The 17,339-nt window shown below is 43.8% G+C and overlaps 1 protein-coding gene across 1 annotated transcript in view; it reads left to right on the top strand.

Moving 5' to 3' along the window:
• LOC141092872 (uncharacterized) overlaps positions 1 to 17,339 on the top strand; it is a 135,491-nt gene that overhangs the window by 100,694 nt on the left and 17,458 nt on the right. Inside the window, exons 15-16 of the mRNA XM_073579181.1 lie at positions 6,305 to 6,453; positions 17,129 to 17,223. Coding sequence (XP_073435282.1) covers positions 6,305 to 6,453; positions 17,129 to 17,223 — 244 coding nt within the window. The remainder of the gene's footprint in view (positions 1 to 6,304; positions 6,454 to 17,128; positions 17,224 to 17,339) is intronic.

A 17,339-nucleotide genomic window follows, 5' to 3' on the forward strand; every position in this document is an offset into this window, starting at 1 on the left:
ACACTCTGAAAAGTTGAGAAAGAGTGTACTTAACCCCATAGTGAGCCAATTTTGACCTTCATGATAAAGCTCAATTTTTAAAAACCTGTTGTGTCACTATGTGGTGATAACTCTGAAACGCTTCAACATATCTAAGTAATTCTTACATTTATTTTTTTCGGAACACATTTATTAATGGTACATTTTAGGGTGATACGTTTTTATGTTTATGAAAATATCAGGTGTTTGGTGAAAATAAAAAAAAATGGCAATTTTCAGACTCCAAATTTTTATATCCCTAAACAAGCTAGTCATTGCTGTACAAATAAGTAAGTCATGGCAAAAAGTGTTGGCGTTCTTGAAATTGTTCCAGGAAAAAAAGTATTTCTCCCCTGAAACCTGCATTTTGTCATACATGTGTTTTTTTTTCTTTTTGTGTGTTCCAATACACACAAAAGGAAATGAAGGGAAAAAAGCAATTTGGACATAAATTCTCACACAACCCCAAAAATGACCTGGACAAAATTGTCATACTCAAGTAAATATTTAGTTCTTCACCCCTTGGAATAAATGTATGCAGTCGCTTCATAGAACGATCAACAAGCTTCTTACACCGCTCAACTGGAATTTTGGACCACTCTTCTTTTGCAAACTGCTCCAGGTCTCTCATATTTGAAGGTCGCCTTCTCTCAACAGCAAATGGGATTTAGATCCAGACTCATTGCTTGCCACTTGAACTCTCTAGTGCTTTGTTACATTCCCTTCTGGGTGCTTCTTGAAATTTGTTTGGGGTCATTGTCCTGCTGGAAGATCCATGACTTGGTACGCAAACCCAGATTTCTGACTCTGGGTGCGTACTACATGCACACAGTCAAGGCACTCAGTGGTGGAGGCAGAAAAAAAAAGCAGAGGTACGGTTTCTTTTCTTTGTAGGCCTCATTCTGTTTTTGGTAAAACAGAATGACGTGCTTCCTCATAAAGCTCTACCTTGGTCTCCTCTGTTCAAGATGCTTTATAAGAAGGATTTGGCAAACTGCAATCTAGCCTTTTTTTGTGTGCAGCGGGGTTCTTCTGGATCTCCTGCCACAGCAATTCATTTAAATGTTGATAAGATGGTTCACTGACACTGATGCACCCTGAGCCTACAGGACAGCTTGAATTTCTTTGGCACTTGATTGGGGCTGCTAATCCATCATCTGGACTTTCCTGCATTGCAACCTTTCATCTGTCTTTATCTGCTGTCAATGTCCATACAGGCTAGCTACAACTCCATGAGTTGTAGACTTATTGAGTTATGTTATGTTATCTTTATGGACAAAGGTACATAAAGATCTCTGGAGATTGTTGATATTCAACAATTTTGGTTAAGTCCTCACACAGTTCTTCTCTTTTTTCTGTTCTCCATGCTTTGTGTTCCACACACAGACACACAGTGCAAAGATTGTCAACTTTCCCTCTCTCTTTATCTGGCTTCATATTGGCAACATATGGTACTTGCAAGTGAAAAATATTTCAGCTTTATTAGTAGATTTAATCAATGGTGTGACCAATGAAAACTCAAACATATGTCACATGATCCGTAGAAATTACAATGAAATCAAATCTATGACATAACATAATATAGTAACATAGTTTTGAAGGCTGAAGGAAGACCTTATGTCCATCTAGTTCAGCCTATTTTTAGTGCAGCTGTTCTGCATTGTTGATCCTGGGGAAGGCAAAAAACCCACAAAGTAGAAGCCAATTTTCTCCATAGGGGAAAAAAAATTCCTTCCCCCTAAGCTGGGTCAACCATCTACCTATAATATTGTTATTCGTAACCTTCTATACTGTTACTCACAAGAAAAGCATCCATTCCTTTCTTAAATTCATTCAGTGAGTTGGCCATCACGACTTCCTCAGGAAGAGAATTCCAGAGCCTCGCTGCTCTTACCGTGGAGAACCCTCTTCTATGCTGGTGCAGAAATTGTCTTTCCTCCAAACGAAGAGAATGCCCCCTTATTCTTGTCACAGTCAATAAAAAAGGCAATAAAAATCTGCAACCATCAGAATACAGACAATATCCGTGATGAAAGCTAATTTTTAAGCCTGCAGGATCACAGGTTCCTGTTACTTGACACATGTGAGTTTTAACTTTGTTTCACACATGTGATGTTCGTTATGTGCCATCAACTTTGTCCAGCCCATTTTTTGCAGGGCTGTGGAGTCTGAGTCGCGGAGTCGGAGTTAGTTTTGGTTGGAGTCGGTAGAAATGTACCGACTCTGACTCCAGCTTTAAAAAAAAATGTATTAATATTTCATAATTGAACTTTCATATGAATTTCATAAATGTTACTCAAATATATATGTTCTATCAAACTATGAACAACAGTGATAAGCAGTTCTGCTGGAGATAGACATTTCTTACTACTTGTGTGTCACTGTTCTCCACTGCCCTTATCTAATCTTATACTTGGTTAACCTCATGCTGCCCCAACCCCCCTACTTACAATGTATGAAACTGAAAGTGAAAATGTGTTGCAAATTCTTAGTAGTAAAGATCCTCCTCTAGACTAGATCATACTAGGTGTGCGTCTTCCAAGCATCTCACAGCTGCCTGCTACTCAGAAGAGGAAGACTGTAAGAAGTAGTATCCTTTCAACAAACTTTGCATCAGTTAACTGTGAGTACATGAGGAATAATAACAGTATTACTGACCACTATATAAGTTGTACGACCTGGCAATAATTTTGTACAATTGTTTTTAGGAAAAACAATTGTCATTTGGATTGTGAATGCAGAATTAAAAACCTGAGAATGTCAAAGAAGCATCACATTAAATCAGCTGTATTTGAACATTTCACCATCACTCAAGATAGAAAACATTATGTCAGTGTATGACAAATGATCCAGACGAAAACAAATGCTGTGAAGCCAAGATGAGTGCATATTCAGGCAAAGATAAAAATGCTCCTACCAGAGCTTCTAATCTAAAGAGACATTTACAGCGCTTTCATCCAGAAGTACTGAAAGCAGTGGATGAGAGAGACTGCATCCAAACCAATGAACCAGTGCCCAGCTCTTCCAGCCAAACAAAGGAGCAGAGAGAGAACTTTGCAGCCATCAGTTGCAAGATATTTTGTCAGTGACAAAGTTACTGAGACAATGACAGTAGATACATTTAAAAAACAGATCATAGAGCTTGTTGTAAAGGATAGTGTGCTTATTTCATTATTTTCACGACCAGCTTTTATGTGTCTGAATGGGGAATTGGCCCGCAAGCTTGGTGTTTCTCTGGAGAGAGAGAGTATTAGAAAATTAGTAATCGAAGAAGCTTTTAAACAAAAGGAAGAACTTAAAAAAAACTCTCAAGGGACGCTTTCTGTTTCTTAAAATGGATGCCTGCACACGTCAGAGTGAACTATTTTGCCATCAATGTCCGATTTGTTTGTGACAAAAATGAAATAGTTACCAAGACATTGGCAGTAAAAGACACCAAAGCTCATCACACCAGTGAGTTTCTCCAGGTCTTGGTGGAAAAGGTTCTGCAAGACTATGAACTTAAAAAAGAGCAAGTTCTTTCTGTCGTAACTGACAATGCTTCAAATATGATAAGTACTATTAAGCTAATGAATGAGAGTAATGATGGTGACCAGCAGCTAGAAGAACATTCTGGGTCCACAGACACAGAAATGTTTCAAATAGAGGAACACAGTATTGTAACTGAGGAGCAAACTGAAGTTGCTTCAGATGAACAGCAACATGATAGTTTAGATGATCTTGTTGAAACTGTGTCAATATGTTCTTTTATTCATCACATGCGCTGTGTTGTGCATACGCTACAGCTGGCTATAAGAGACATGCTGCTGCACTGATTGGCAAGGTGAGAAAATTGGCTACTGTTGCCAGAACCCCTAAAGTTGACTCAATTTTGAAGAGACATGCTGGAAAAGGGGCAATTATTGATCAAGCCACACGATGGGGCAGTCCTTACTTAATGATTCAGCGCTTGGTTGAACTGAAAACCTTTCTTGTAGACATGGCTAACCCTCAACTGACACTAAATGAAAGTCAGTGGAATCAGGTGACTGAGCTGGACAAATTGCTAAGCACCCATTTACAGTGACTAAAAAATTACAAGCAGAGGACTTAACTCCAGGTATTTTCTTAAAGGAGTGGAAGAACCTGATGTTTCGCCGGTCCCAAAGAGGAGGGTTAATTGCAAGTGGCATTGCTACATCAATGAAACGGAGAGAGGAGCTACTATTACAAAATAACATTCTTTTGGCAGCTTTTTATGTAGACCCAATGCATCGGATTCTTCTAGATGATCAACAGCTAAGTAAAGGAAAAGAAGCTCTGTTTGAAATAGCAGTAAGGATGAAAGGGTTGCAGAACAGTCAGGAGGAACAAGAAGAATTTGGTCGTCCTGCCACATCTTCACCATAATCAACTGATGAAGAATTTAATTTCGAAAAATATTTGGATCACAAGGACCGTGCAAAGCGTTCCCGCATAGAAGAAGAGTCATCCCATCAAGGAACACAGCCAGTACATTTCAGCAGAATTTTTCATGTGCACTAAAAGAAATTGAGAAATTTGACCGTTCATCAAAAATAACAGTGCAACAAGCGATTCCTCTGTATCCTGACATTGTCAGAGATGTTACCCGAGTGGTTACTGTTTTGCCACCAACACAAGTTAGTGTAGAGAGGTTGTTCTCTGCTCTCAAAATAATTAGATCAGATTTGAGGGCATCCATGAAGGAGGATCTGACAGAGGCAATACTTTTTCTGAGGACAAATTTATAGATTTCTTCTTAACTGCATAAAAGTGTTTATTGCATATTTACTTACAGTTTAGAAAAGTTTATAAAAGTTATTTGCTATATTCTAATTGTATTCTAATAAATGTAGTTTTTGCTCTAAGTGGTCTGATTACTTATATGATGAGAAACTGAATAAGCACGATGTTTAATATTTTACAACAGTAAATTTGTTATGAATTGGCCATTTATGAAGGAGTCGGAGTCGGATAAAATCCAGGAGTCGGAGTCGCAACTGTGGCTTACCGACTCCACAGCCCTGATTTTTTGGGGTTTAGTGTGACATGAAGTTCAACTTTGACTTTTTTTGTTTTTGTTTGAATACCCACAAAGGAAATAATGTGTATAACAAAACGTGTAAATGGAATAATTTTCTGGGAGAAATACTCTATTACTGGAACCATTTCAAAGGGGCCAGCACCTTTGGCCATGACTGTAAATACAATTTCAATATGTCTACTTTACATTGGCGTCACTTCTCAGATGTCATTTTATTTTGTTAGGATATTACAAGGGTAATAATTGTAGCTGTTTTTTTTTTTTTTTTTTTTTCCAAGCAATTTACAGAACTTGTTTCTTTAGGGACTTCTTAAAATTTAAATGGTCTTTGAGGGGCTTATATATTGAAAACTTCCCAAAAATGATGCCATTTTAAAAACCGCACTCCTCAAGTTCTTCAAAACTGCTTTCAGAAAAATTGTTAACCCTTCAGTTGCTGCACAGGAATTGGTGGAAACGTGGAATCTAAAATGTTGCTTTAGTCCCACATTTTTAACTTTTACAAGGGGTATAAATGAAATTTGGCTGAAATGGCTTGTGGGAGTCATGTTGCATTAGCAGTGCACTAAAGGTGGCCTAAACATCAGAAACCCCCACAAATGACCCCATTTTGAAAACTATACCCCTGGATCAAAATGTTCACTACACCCACTGAAGGATTTCATACAACATATTCTACACAGAATTTTATACATTAGGTTGTCTTATTGAAAAATGTAAAAAAAAATTTCTTCAGAAAAATGTTGCTTTAACCCCAAATATTTCGAGTTTGCAAAAGGTAACATGAGGAGGTGGACCCCACAACTTGTTACCCACGTTCTTCTGATCACGGTGATACCCCAACATGTAGTCAAAAAGTTCTGTTTGGACAGACTACAAGGCTCAGAAGGGAAGGGGCACTATTTTTGAACTTTTGGAACACATTTAGTTTTGTTTGGAATAGATTGTCAGTTGCAGACCCTTTTGAGGTTCAAGAACAGAAAACTACCATTAATTGATTTTTGAAAATTCTAGCTTCAAATGTACTTATGTAGGGAGTTAGTAAATATTTTGATACCATCATTTTTATACAGTTGATGTATCGGCTTAGGGCTGTTTTTTAGTTGGTACTGATGCTACCTCAGTCGACCAACTGAACTCATCTATATCTGTAGGTTCAGCTGACATTAGTCAAATGTATATGGGGGCATTAAATTTCTGACTCTTCTAGTCTGGTTTCCTTGTATTCTTTTATCTTCTCAGTGCCTGGACATCAGCACAGTCATGTGGTCCACTGGTCCAGAAGGCGGGCCGTTGTCATTCTGGTTGGTTCTACACTGTTAATGTCTGCTTGTGCAGATCTAGCAACTGAACATATTAGCCCCATTCTTAAAGGCGCAACAGTGTCTCAGGTAAGTACAGGTGGACCATTTATATGGATACACCTGGGTGGGCCATGTATATGGATAAACCTAAATAAAATGGGAATGGTTGGTGATATCAACTTCCTGTTTGTGGCACATTAGTATATGGGAGGGGGGAAACTTTTCAAGATGGGTGGTGACCGTGGCGGCCATTTTGGATGCAACTTTATAAATGGTCCACTATGTAGTGCAATGTAGTTCTACTACTTTTTTTTTTTTTTTTTTTAAATTAATCACTATTTTAAAGAGCGGTAAATGCTGTCAGTGAATTAGATCACTTTTTTGCACTGAGGCTGAACACACGACCAGCTCTGCTCTCAAGTGACTAGACATTAATGGCCTGGTGGATGCTTCAGAGTCCTGCAATTCAATTCGCCCATATCTAATCTGTGGCCACTAGAGGGGAGGCTTGCAAGTCTACTTACCTCCCAGCATTCCCTGCTGCTCTTTTTATTAGCTAATCAAAAGGTAATCCGAGGATGCGGTAGAGCAATGTTCTGCCAACTCAAGTTATCAAGAGCCACCAAAAGATTATGTTTTCAAGATTTCTTTAGTTTTGCATAGGTGATAGAATTATGAAAACTTAATCTGTTGGTAGCTCTTGAGGACTGGAGTTTGGAAATACTGCTGCAGAGTTAAATGGATTTACTGGATTCCTGTTCAGCTGTCAGAGTACTGACCTAGCCAATGGACCAGAGTCCTGCAATTGATGATTTTTTCCCCTATCTACTAGGCAGCAGCATTTGTATCCACTTCTCAGCTATGTAAATGAAACATCCTGATACAACAGCAGCTGCAGTACAAATCTCTCCGCTAGTCTTAAGGTACTGTCACACTTAGCGATGCACCAGCGATCCCGACCAGCGATATGACGCGGTCAGGATCGCTGGTACATCGCTAAGTGGTCGCTAGTGAGCTGCCACACAGGCAGATCTCACCAGCGACATAGCAGGGGACGGGGGTCGCTACTTACCTGTCAGACGAGGCGATCCTGACGTCATCCCGCCCGCGTCCACGGGTCACTCGTCGGCGCCACAGGAAGCCCAGCAGAAAGCTGACGACTAGAAACGGCCCAGGACGTTCTTGCGCAATCAGCGGGGGAGCGGTCGGAGGTAAGTATCAGACATAGCGATATCGCTAGCAATATTGCTATAACGTCACAAAAACCAGTGACGTTATAGCGATATTGCTAGTGATATCGCTTAGTGTGACAGGCCCTTTAGTGTATTTGCTAACTGTATAGCTAATACATTTAATGGGATTGTCCACTACCTGGATAACCCCTTCTGTGTGTGTTCTTATTTTTTCCTATGGGGCTAAGAACTTGCAGGCGAGTAGTTGCCAACTACCTGTCTGTTCTGTGCAGCGCTCTCCCAACTCAGAGGGGTTTATGGACCATTCCGGCTGGCGATTGTGGCTTCCAGTAACGTCTCTTTGACAGAGCAGCGTCTCTTTCTGTGTCATTCTAATTGACACCTGGCTCCCTGCTACCTCACTGCAGGGAGCCCCGGTAGTCAATCACCATGACTTTGGTGGAGACATCACATCAACAGAGCACACCAGAAGAGGAAGAGCTGCTCTGATGTGAAATTAAATGAAGTTTCGGAATCAGTGGCAGTCCATCCATGATCGTTGCAGGTCATTAAAAGTAGGTAGTAGGCAAGTATCTGCATGTAAGCTCTTGACCCCAAAGCAAAAAAATTCTGTATTTATTTAGAGAAGCTAAAATACTTAATATCCCCTCCCATGCCAGTCTAATGATGTCTGCACCTGGTCTCCTGACGCTCATGTGACACAGCCTTCAGCGCTCAAGTAACATAACAATCAGACATCCATGAGAAATGTTTTATTTTAATAGAAGTATGAGGTTGGACATTTGGAGAAAAAATATCAAACTCCAATACTCAACCTCTTCATGGTCCAGTGCTGCCTTGCCGTGGCTGCTCAGTGTCAACAGGCTGCAGTGATGTCGTTTCTGCACCGCGTGCGACCACTGCAGCCAGTCACTGAGCTCAGAGGCTCTGCTGCTATAGACTGAACGAGCCTCTTAGCTCAGTGATTGGTATCATGTACTTTTTTTTTTTTTTTCTTTTTTTTTTTTTAACCAGTTATTTTTATTTAGGTTTCAAAAGATTTTAAATAATAAACAGTGGATATCAATATACATGTAACAATTCACATATCTTGTAGTAATACAATCAAAGCCATCCCCCCCTCCCCCCTCCCCCAATACTCCTTATGCCAGGTATACTTGAGAGTCTTAGCAATCATATCACCGCCATCCAGGCGGACCATATTTTTTCGAAAGTTCTTTCACCATGCCTTCGCCTGTAAATGCTTTCCTCTAAATGCATTACCGTACGTGTCTGAGCAATAAATTCCCTCTTAGTGGGGGGGTTCCGAATCCTTCCATTTTCGTGCTATTAGTTTGCGTGCCACATACAGCAACTTCGCTATTGCCACTTTGTAATGTTCTGAGACAGGTATCCCATCCACCTCCCCCAAAACACACAGCACTGGAATCCTGTCGAGCGTACATGCATAAGCTCTCTCAATTTTGTTGATAATGACCAGCCAGTATGCCACCAGCCGCTGACACTACCATAACATATGTAACAGTCCGGCCTGGTCTGTGCCACATCTAGGGCAGCTAGAGTCTCCCCTCAAGCCCGCCTTGAATAGGACCAGTGGTGTTTTGTATGTTCTATGTATTACATATAATTGGGAGAGCCGTGCCTGTTCGCTTAGAGAGATCTTCGGGACATATTCAAAAATAGCCTCCCATTGTTCTGTTGTGAGGGTACCCACCTCCCTTTCCCATTTACTCTTTGCAGTGAGGTGATTGTCCCCCAGATAGGAGTGTAGTAGATCATGATATATGCTCGATATAACTCCCCTCGTCCCTCCCTTCATACACAGTCTAGTACAATGTCGCCCTGAAGCGTCATGGCTCCCAATCTACACTGTGCCCTCCAAGCATGTCGAAGCATATAGTATTGAAACCCCCTTACCGAAGGCAAATCAAATTCCTCTCTCAATGTCTCAAAGGTCTTCAGGTCCGTTCCACTCTGCAGCTGGCACACATATCTCACTCCTTTCGCCTACCAATTGCCCATTTGATGCAGCTTATTAAGTTCCGGCAGATGCTCATTGTCCCACACGGTGAGTACCTAGTCAGCTCATTCACCCCTCTGATCCTTTTAATGGTGTCCCAGACCTTCTGAATCATGCCTATGGTAGGATATAGTGCTCCCAGTTTCTTAAAGGTACTATCCTCTAGACCCTGGATACGTGGGCGTCTCCCCGTCACATGTACCAGCACCCGGTGAGCTGCTCCTCCACAATCGAGCTCTCTCCATTCCCTGACATGCTGGCCCTGTACTGCCAAGAAATAGACCCATGGATTTGGTGCGGCCAGTCCTCCCTCTTTCTTTCCTTTTTGCAGAGTTCCAAATTTAAGCCGTGCCTGCTTCTTGCCCCTTATCAAGGATCTGAAGATAGAATCAATGCCCCGAAACCGTTTTTTTGGTAGCCATATCGGCGAATTGTGCAAAACGTACATTAGTTGTGGCATAAGGACCATCTTAATCAGGTTAGTTCTACCCGTTACCGTTAAGCCAATTTGCACCATGCACCTATTTTCCCTTTAAATTTCTCTAGCAGAGGAACCAAATTCAGACCCGTGAATCGGGACAGTGGAAGAGCTACCCATATCCCTAGGTATCTAAACTGTGAAACTAGCTGGAGTTGTTTCCCCCTCTCATCTATCTCCTCCGCTTCTATTGCTCTATCCACAGCCATGACATAAGACTTGTGCCAATTTATCTCCAGTCCCGAAATGCTCCCAAATTGTTTAATTACATCCATCGCGCACCCCAGTGTCTCTCCTGCACTTTCCAAAAACAACAGGATGTCGTCGGCATACAATGATATTTTTTCTTCCAGCTTCCCAAATTTAAATCCGACCACTCCTCTCAGCTCTGATCTTGGCTGCCAGGGGCTCCACTGCCACCGCGAACAATAGCGGGGACAGCGGACACCCCTGCCTTGTGCCCCTATGCAAGTCAAACATCCCGGACTGTTATCCATTCACCTTAACTACCGCCTTTGGGGATGAGTACAATAACTTCACCCAGGCCATAAACGCGGGGCCGAATCCCATCAGTTCCATGATTTTCCATAAGTATTGCCATTCCACGCTATCAAATGCTTTCCTAGCGTCCAATGACATCACTATTCTCCTGCCACCATTATCAGCAGGCAGTTGCATATTAAGAAATAATCTTCTTAAGTTAACAGCCGTGGAGCGGTTAGGCGTAAAGCCCGACTGGTCCTCGTTTATAATGGTATGCGCAACCCCGGTGAGCCGGGTGGCCAGGATCTTAGCGAGTATTTTGACATCCGTTAACAACGAAATGGGCCTGTACGACTCCGCATCCATGGGATCTTTTCCCTCCTTCGGCAGAACTACTATCACCGCTTCCTCCATTGATCTCGGCAGTGCCCCCGTCACTAAAGCCTCATCAAACACAGATTTCAATTTCGGAGCCAGCAGTTCCACTAACTCCCTGTACACCTCCCCAGGTAGACCATCAGCTCCCGGTGATTTGTTATTGGGCACAGACAGTATTGCACATTCCACCTCCTCCACACTCACAGGTTCTTCCAACCTCAACCTATCTTCCTCAGACAATTTAGGTAGTGAAATGCCTTCCAAAAATTTCTCCACATCCCCCTCTGTGTCCCGTGCTCTCGAAGTGTACAGTGCCATGTAATATGCCTTGAAGACCTCCAGTATGTCCTTTGTGTCTGTCAGTCGCCCCTGTTTGATCTCTGTTTATACACCCTGGAAGACTCCCTTTGTGCCGCAGATATCACCGCCAACAAGTGACCTACTCTCTCTCCTTCTTCAAAGAATTGGGCTTGCTGAAATGCCCTTTTCCTCTCAGCTTGCATCATGTGCAGTTTATCAACTGCCTCCTGAGCCAATTTTAGTCTATTGTGAGCTTCACTTGTTGGCGCCAAAATCATGTCTGCCTCCGCTCTTGTCAGGTCATCCTTTATTTGTTGATCTGCCAATTTAGTTTTGGTCTTACACCTCGCAATCTCACTTATAAAAAGTCCCCTCGTAAACGCCTTCATGGCATCCCATACCGTTGTGGCCTCAGTACTCCCTTCGTTCATTTGGAAGGAGTGCTCTAGCTCTTTGGTTATGCCACCCATGTCCACCACTTTAAGCCACGTCGGGTGAAGACGCCAACCTCCCCTCTGACCCTGAGCAGATCTCACCAGAAGCGTGACCACCATAGGACCATGATCCGAGAGAGTCCTCTGTAGGTATTCCACCTCCCCCACCATCCCGTCCATAGTGGTATCCCCCAAAGCCAGGTCTATCCTCGACAGTGTTCCATGTGTTGCCGAATGACATGAAAAAGTCCTCTTACCCTCATTTCGTACTCTCCACAGATCTACCAGCCCAAGTTCCCCTACATACTTGCCAAAGGCAGTCATCCTGTCCTGTCCAGCTTCCGTACCTGCCGGTCTTCCTTTATCCCAATAATCATTCATAGTGTTAACATCTCCCATAATCAACAACGGAGTCTCCCCCCATCTGCCCGTCAGTTCCAGTACTGCTTGTAGTTTCTTTTTAGAGTAAGGTGGAGGGATATATAAAGCCACTCAAATCATTGTGTCCGAACAATCTGCAAGCAATCCATACATACTGCCCTTCACTGTCTACATGCACTTCCAGCTCTTCATAATCCAGCTCTTCATAATGTGTGTTTTTGTGTATTAGGACTGACACCCCCCTGGAGTACGAGGAATAAGTAGAATATGTCTTTAGCATCCAGGCTATTGACAACCAGCGCATAGTGTCTCTAGCGAGATGTGTCTCCTGCAAGCACGCGATCATAGGTTCACAGGATTTGATATGATTCAGAACAGCCGCCCTCTTAACCTTATCAGATATACCACGTATATTCCAACTTAACATCCGAACAGTACGGTTACTCATTGTGCATTAGAAAGAACAATCCATCATCATCAAGTAACATCATTACATTGTGGTCCCAATCATACCCGGTCAAACAGCATGAAAACCCCCATCTCCCTACAAATCCGCCCCACCCACCTCCCCCCATCCCTCTCTGCTTCCCCTCCCCCCACCCTTCCCCTTTTGCAGTTGTCACTCTCTGCTCAACGTGAGAGTGGGAGCTCAAAGAACCTGAGCAACTTCTCAGTATTCCGCACTTCAACATGCGTCGTGTCCTCCTCCATCATTGGTAGCCTCTCTGCCATATTGTCAACAGTATGCATAGTCTCGAACCATTAGTCAAACAATTAACCATAATACGTAGATCCCAGTGGGGAGTTCTCCCCCCTCCTCTGCGCTCCTGTTTCGCAGAGTAAAGCAGCGCCGCAACCCTGTCCAGTGATCAGTCTAGCAGGGTCATGTGGTCTTATTGCCATTATCTTCTCTCAATTTGCTCCAGTTGCGCTCCAACCACGAAGCAGCCTCAACCGGTGATGGGAAAAAAATGACCTTTCCAAAAGCTTCCACTCTTAATTTAGCAGGATAAATTGTAGAGTATTTCAAATGCAAAGAGCGGAGCTGTTTCTTCACTTCGCCATACCGCAGTCGCAACTTTTGCACCTCTGCTGAGTAATCCGGGTATATTTCGATTCGTTTGCCCTCCAGGTTAAGATCTGTCAACTTTCCAGCCTTTCGTAAGATAGTGTCCCTGTCTCTGCAATTCAGGATTCTCGCTAGCATCATGCGAGGTCCATCTCCCGGCACTGGGGGTCTCATGGGTACGCGATGGGCACGCTCCACCGCAAACACTCTCGACAAGTTATCAGCACCAAACTTGTCCAGCAGCCAGGTTTCAATAAAGGCTGTGGGGTCAGCACCCTCAGCTCTCTCAGGGATGCCCACAATGCCCAAATGGTTCCTACATGACCGGTTTTCCAGGTCATCATTTTTATTGGCTACTACCGTGATCCTCTGAGTGTGCTGTTGTTGTGTCTTTTAATAATAATAATCTTTAATAATAATCTTTATTTATATAGCGCCAACATATTCCAGAGCGCTTTACAGTTTAACAGTTTCAAAACACAAGTCATAAGTAACAACGCTAACAATACAATAATTAAAGCAAAATAAGACGACCCTGCTCGTGAGAGTGTACAATCTACAATGAGGTGAGGGAGATACAGAGTACAGGTGTGTATTTACAATGGTGTATTTACAATGAAGGTCCAGCCATCTTGCAGGAGTGAAGGATGGATGGAGATAGTGAATGGGTACGCACGCACACTTACACAGAGAATGACTTTGATTAGTGAATGTGATAGGCCGCTCTGAACAGGTGTGTTTTGAGGGAGCGCCTAAAACTATGCAAATTGTGGATAGTCCTGATTTCTTGGGGTAGAGCATTCCAGAGGATAGGAGCAGCACGGGAGAAGTCTTGGAGTCGGGAGTGGGAGGTACGGATTAGTGCAGAGGTTAGTCGAAAGTCGTTTGCAGAGCGCAGCGATCGGCTAGGCCGATAGACAGAAATGAGAGAATGCCGCACTGTGGAGAGCTTTGTGGGTGAGAACAAGTACTTTGAATTGGATCCTATAATGAATGGGCAGCCAATGTAAGGACTGGCGAAGAGCGGACGCGTCCGAGTACCGATTACCCAGATGGACGATCCTGGCTGCTGCATTGAGTATGGACTGGAGAGGGGATAGTCGAGTGACGGGGAGGCCAATTAATAGAGCGTTGCAGTAATCCAGGCGAGAGTGGATCAATGCAACAATGAGGGTTTTTGTTGTTTCCATAGTGAGAAAAGGGCGGATTCTAGAGATGTTCTTTAGGTGTAAGCGGCAAGAGCGGGCAAGGGATTGTATATGGGATGTAAAGGAGAGATTGGTGTCAAACATAACACCCAGACAGCGCACCTGCTGCCGGGGTGTTATTGTGGTACCACCCACGGAGAAGGAAATGTCAGATTTAGGGAGGTTAGTAGATGGCGGGAGCAGAAGAAGTTCAGTTTTGGAGAGGTTGAGTTTCAGATAGAGAGCGGACATGATATTGGAGACTGCGGACAGACAGTCACTGGCGTTCTGTAGTACAGCGGGGGTAAGGTCGGGGGAAGACGTGTATAGTTGTGTGTCATCTGCATAAAGATGGTACTGAAAGCCAAATCTGCTGATGGTCTGTCCAATTGGGGCCGTGTAGAGAGAGAAAAGAAGGGGGCCAAGGACTGAGCCCTGAGGTACCCCGACAGCAAGAGGAAGAGGAGATGACGTGGAGCCAGAGAACAAAACACTGAAGGAGCGGTCAGAGAGATAGGAAGAGAACCAGGAGAGTGCAGTGTCCTTAATGCCTAGTGACTGGAGCCTAGAGAGTAGGAGATGGTGGTCAACAGTATCGAAAGCTGCAGATCGGTCAAGAAGAATGAGCAGAGAGTGGTCACCGTTACGTTTTGCTGTCAGAAGGTCATTGGTCACTTTGAGTGCAGTTTCAGTCGAATGTAGGGGGCGGAAGCCGGACTGTGGAGGGTCTAGAAGGGAGTGAATGGAGAGGTAACGGTTAAGGCGGGAGTAAACTAGGCGTTCCAAAAGTTTAGAGATGAAGGGGAGATTGGAGACTGGTCTGTAGTTGTTTGTGCAGGATGGGTCGAGAGCAGGTTTCTTTAGTAGTGGAGTAACGATGGCGTGTTTGAAGGAGGATGGGAAAATGCCCGAGGAGAGGGAGAGATTAAAGATTGTAGTTAGGTGGGTTGTGACGACTGGAGAGAGAGACTGGAGGAGATGTGAGGGAATGGGGTCGGTAGTGCATGTAGTCGGACGAGAAGAAGAGAGGAGTCTGGAGACTTCTTCTGTTATGGGATCAAATGTGGAGAGTGAGCCAGGGGAGATGTAGGAAGGGATGGGAGTCACAGCACTTGGTGGTTGGGAGCAGATTTCTTGACGGATATTATCTATTTTTCTGTAAAGTGGGAGGCCAGGTCATCAGCACAAATGTCTGTGATAGGGGCTTGTGCTTTTGGCCTGAGGAGGGAGTGAAAAGTGTCAAAAAGTTTCTTGGGCTTGTTGGCTAGTGAGGAGATCAGGGTGGTGAAGTAGGTCTGTTTGGCAAGGTGAAGGGCAGCGTTATAGGTTCTTAACATAAATTTGAAGTGGATGAAGTCTTCTGGTGTGCGGGTTTTTCTCCATAGGCGTTCAGCACTCCTGGAGCATCGCTGGAGAAGTTGAGTTTGCGATGTGAGCCAGGGCTCTTTTACTCTGTGTTTGGAGGTTCTGAGGGTGAGGGGAGCTACTTGGTCAAGGGTGCTTCTAAGAGTGTCATTGTAGTGATGAACAGCCAGATTAGGACAGGAAAGAGAGGAGATTGGGGACAGAGATGAGTGTAGGGAATCTGAAAGTGTCTGAGGGTTAATAGCTTGTAGATTTCTGACTGTGTGGTAGGTAGGAATGAGCTGGGGTGGGCGAGGATTTGTGAGCGTGAAGGAGAGAATGTTGTGGTCAGAGAGTGGAAGCGGTGAGTTGTTTAGGTGGGAGATTGAACAGAGCCGGCAGAAGACCAGATCAAGGGTGTTACCGTCCTTAAGTGTCTCAGAGGTTGAAAGCTGTGAGAGGCCTAGAGAGGTGGTTAGTGATAGAAGCTGGGATGCAGATGTGGAATTAGGGCTGTTAATGGGGATGTTGAAGTCTCCCAGGATGAGGGTTGGTAGTTCTGAGGACATGAAGTGTGGCAGCCAGGCTGAAAAGTGGTCAAGGAAGAGGGTGGGTGAGCCTGGGGGCCGGTATATGACCGCTACCCTGAGGGAGAGGGGACTTTGCACTGAGGTTAAGTGATCTTCTGTTACACCAACTCTGTCCTCCACCTCAGTTAATCTGGCTGTAACTTTCTGCATAGATGTTTTTATGCCTCCCATTTCTTCTTTCAGGCAATTCACCTGCTTTGTTAGAGCAGTTAAGGCAGTCTTGCAGTATAAGACAGCTTGGAATACATCCCGCAGGGTGGGCTCTGCTACATCTGCACTTTCAGCTAACTGCAGTGTCACCATCCCCCTCTTCCTCCTGCTCCAGCTCTGCATTCAGCACAGGCATCTCCTCATGTCTTCCTCCTCATCTGTGCTTCTCACTCCCTCCATCTGTCTCTATGCCCCTCACATACCTGTTCAGCCGGGCTGAGACTTCCAGCCTCTGTGCATAGGCTGTGTTTCTTCTTCCTGCCTCCTCCTCTCTCTCAGCACAATCTTGGACTGAGGCACTGCTGCAGGCTCCGGCATCTTTCTGCCTTTTGCGGCCCATGTCTGTCTCTCTGAGTCTGGCAGAAGCTCGCCCCTGACTCCTGGGACCTTCAGACATCTGATCCTGGTAAAGGAATTAGCTGGTTCGGGCTCTGTGCAGGATAATTGAGGCTAATGGTGGCAGAGAAGCACAGCCACCCGGCTTCTCACATTAAGAGCTAGGCCCCGCCCCCGCTTTGGATCATCATGTACTCTATAGTTGTGGAAATAATGATGACGCAACCACTAAATTGTTGATTTTACTGGAATGTGTAAACTTTTTTTTTTTTTTTTTTTTGTCTTAAAAGAAAAACAAAATAATTGCGGTGATCTATTTTTTGTGTATGGTGTAAATACATGGCAATTTTTTTTTTCAGTATTTTATTGGAGTCACTGTCTTAGCAATGATCCCAGAACTTCCAGAAATTGTGAATGGAATCCAGTTTGCTCTTCTAAACAACCTGAGTCTAAGGTTGGTAAAGCTTGATTTTATACATCTTACTCCAGCAGACCCTTCATCAAGACTGGCATACAATGAATTGGGGCCTTTGTGTATATTAAAGGGAATATGTCAGCAGGTTGTGTTAT

Source organism: Dendrobates tinctorius, unplaced genomic scaffold, assembly GCF_039654945.1.
Source record: "Dendrobates tinctorius isolate UK_male_01 unplaced genomic scaffold, ASM3965494v1 ptg000062l, whole genome shotgun sequence".
NCBI lineage: Eukaryota > Metazoa > Chordata > Amphibia > Anura > Dendrobatidae > Dendrobates > Dendrobates tinctorius.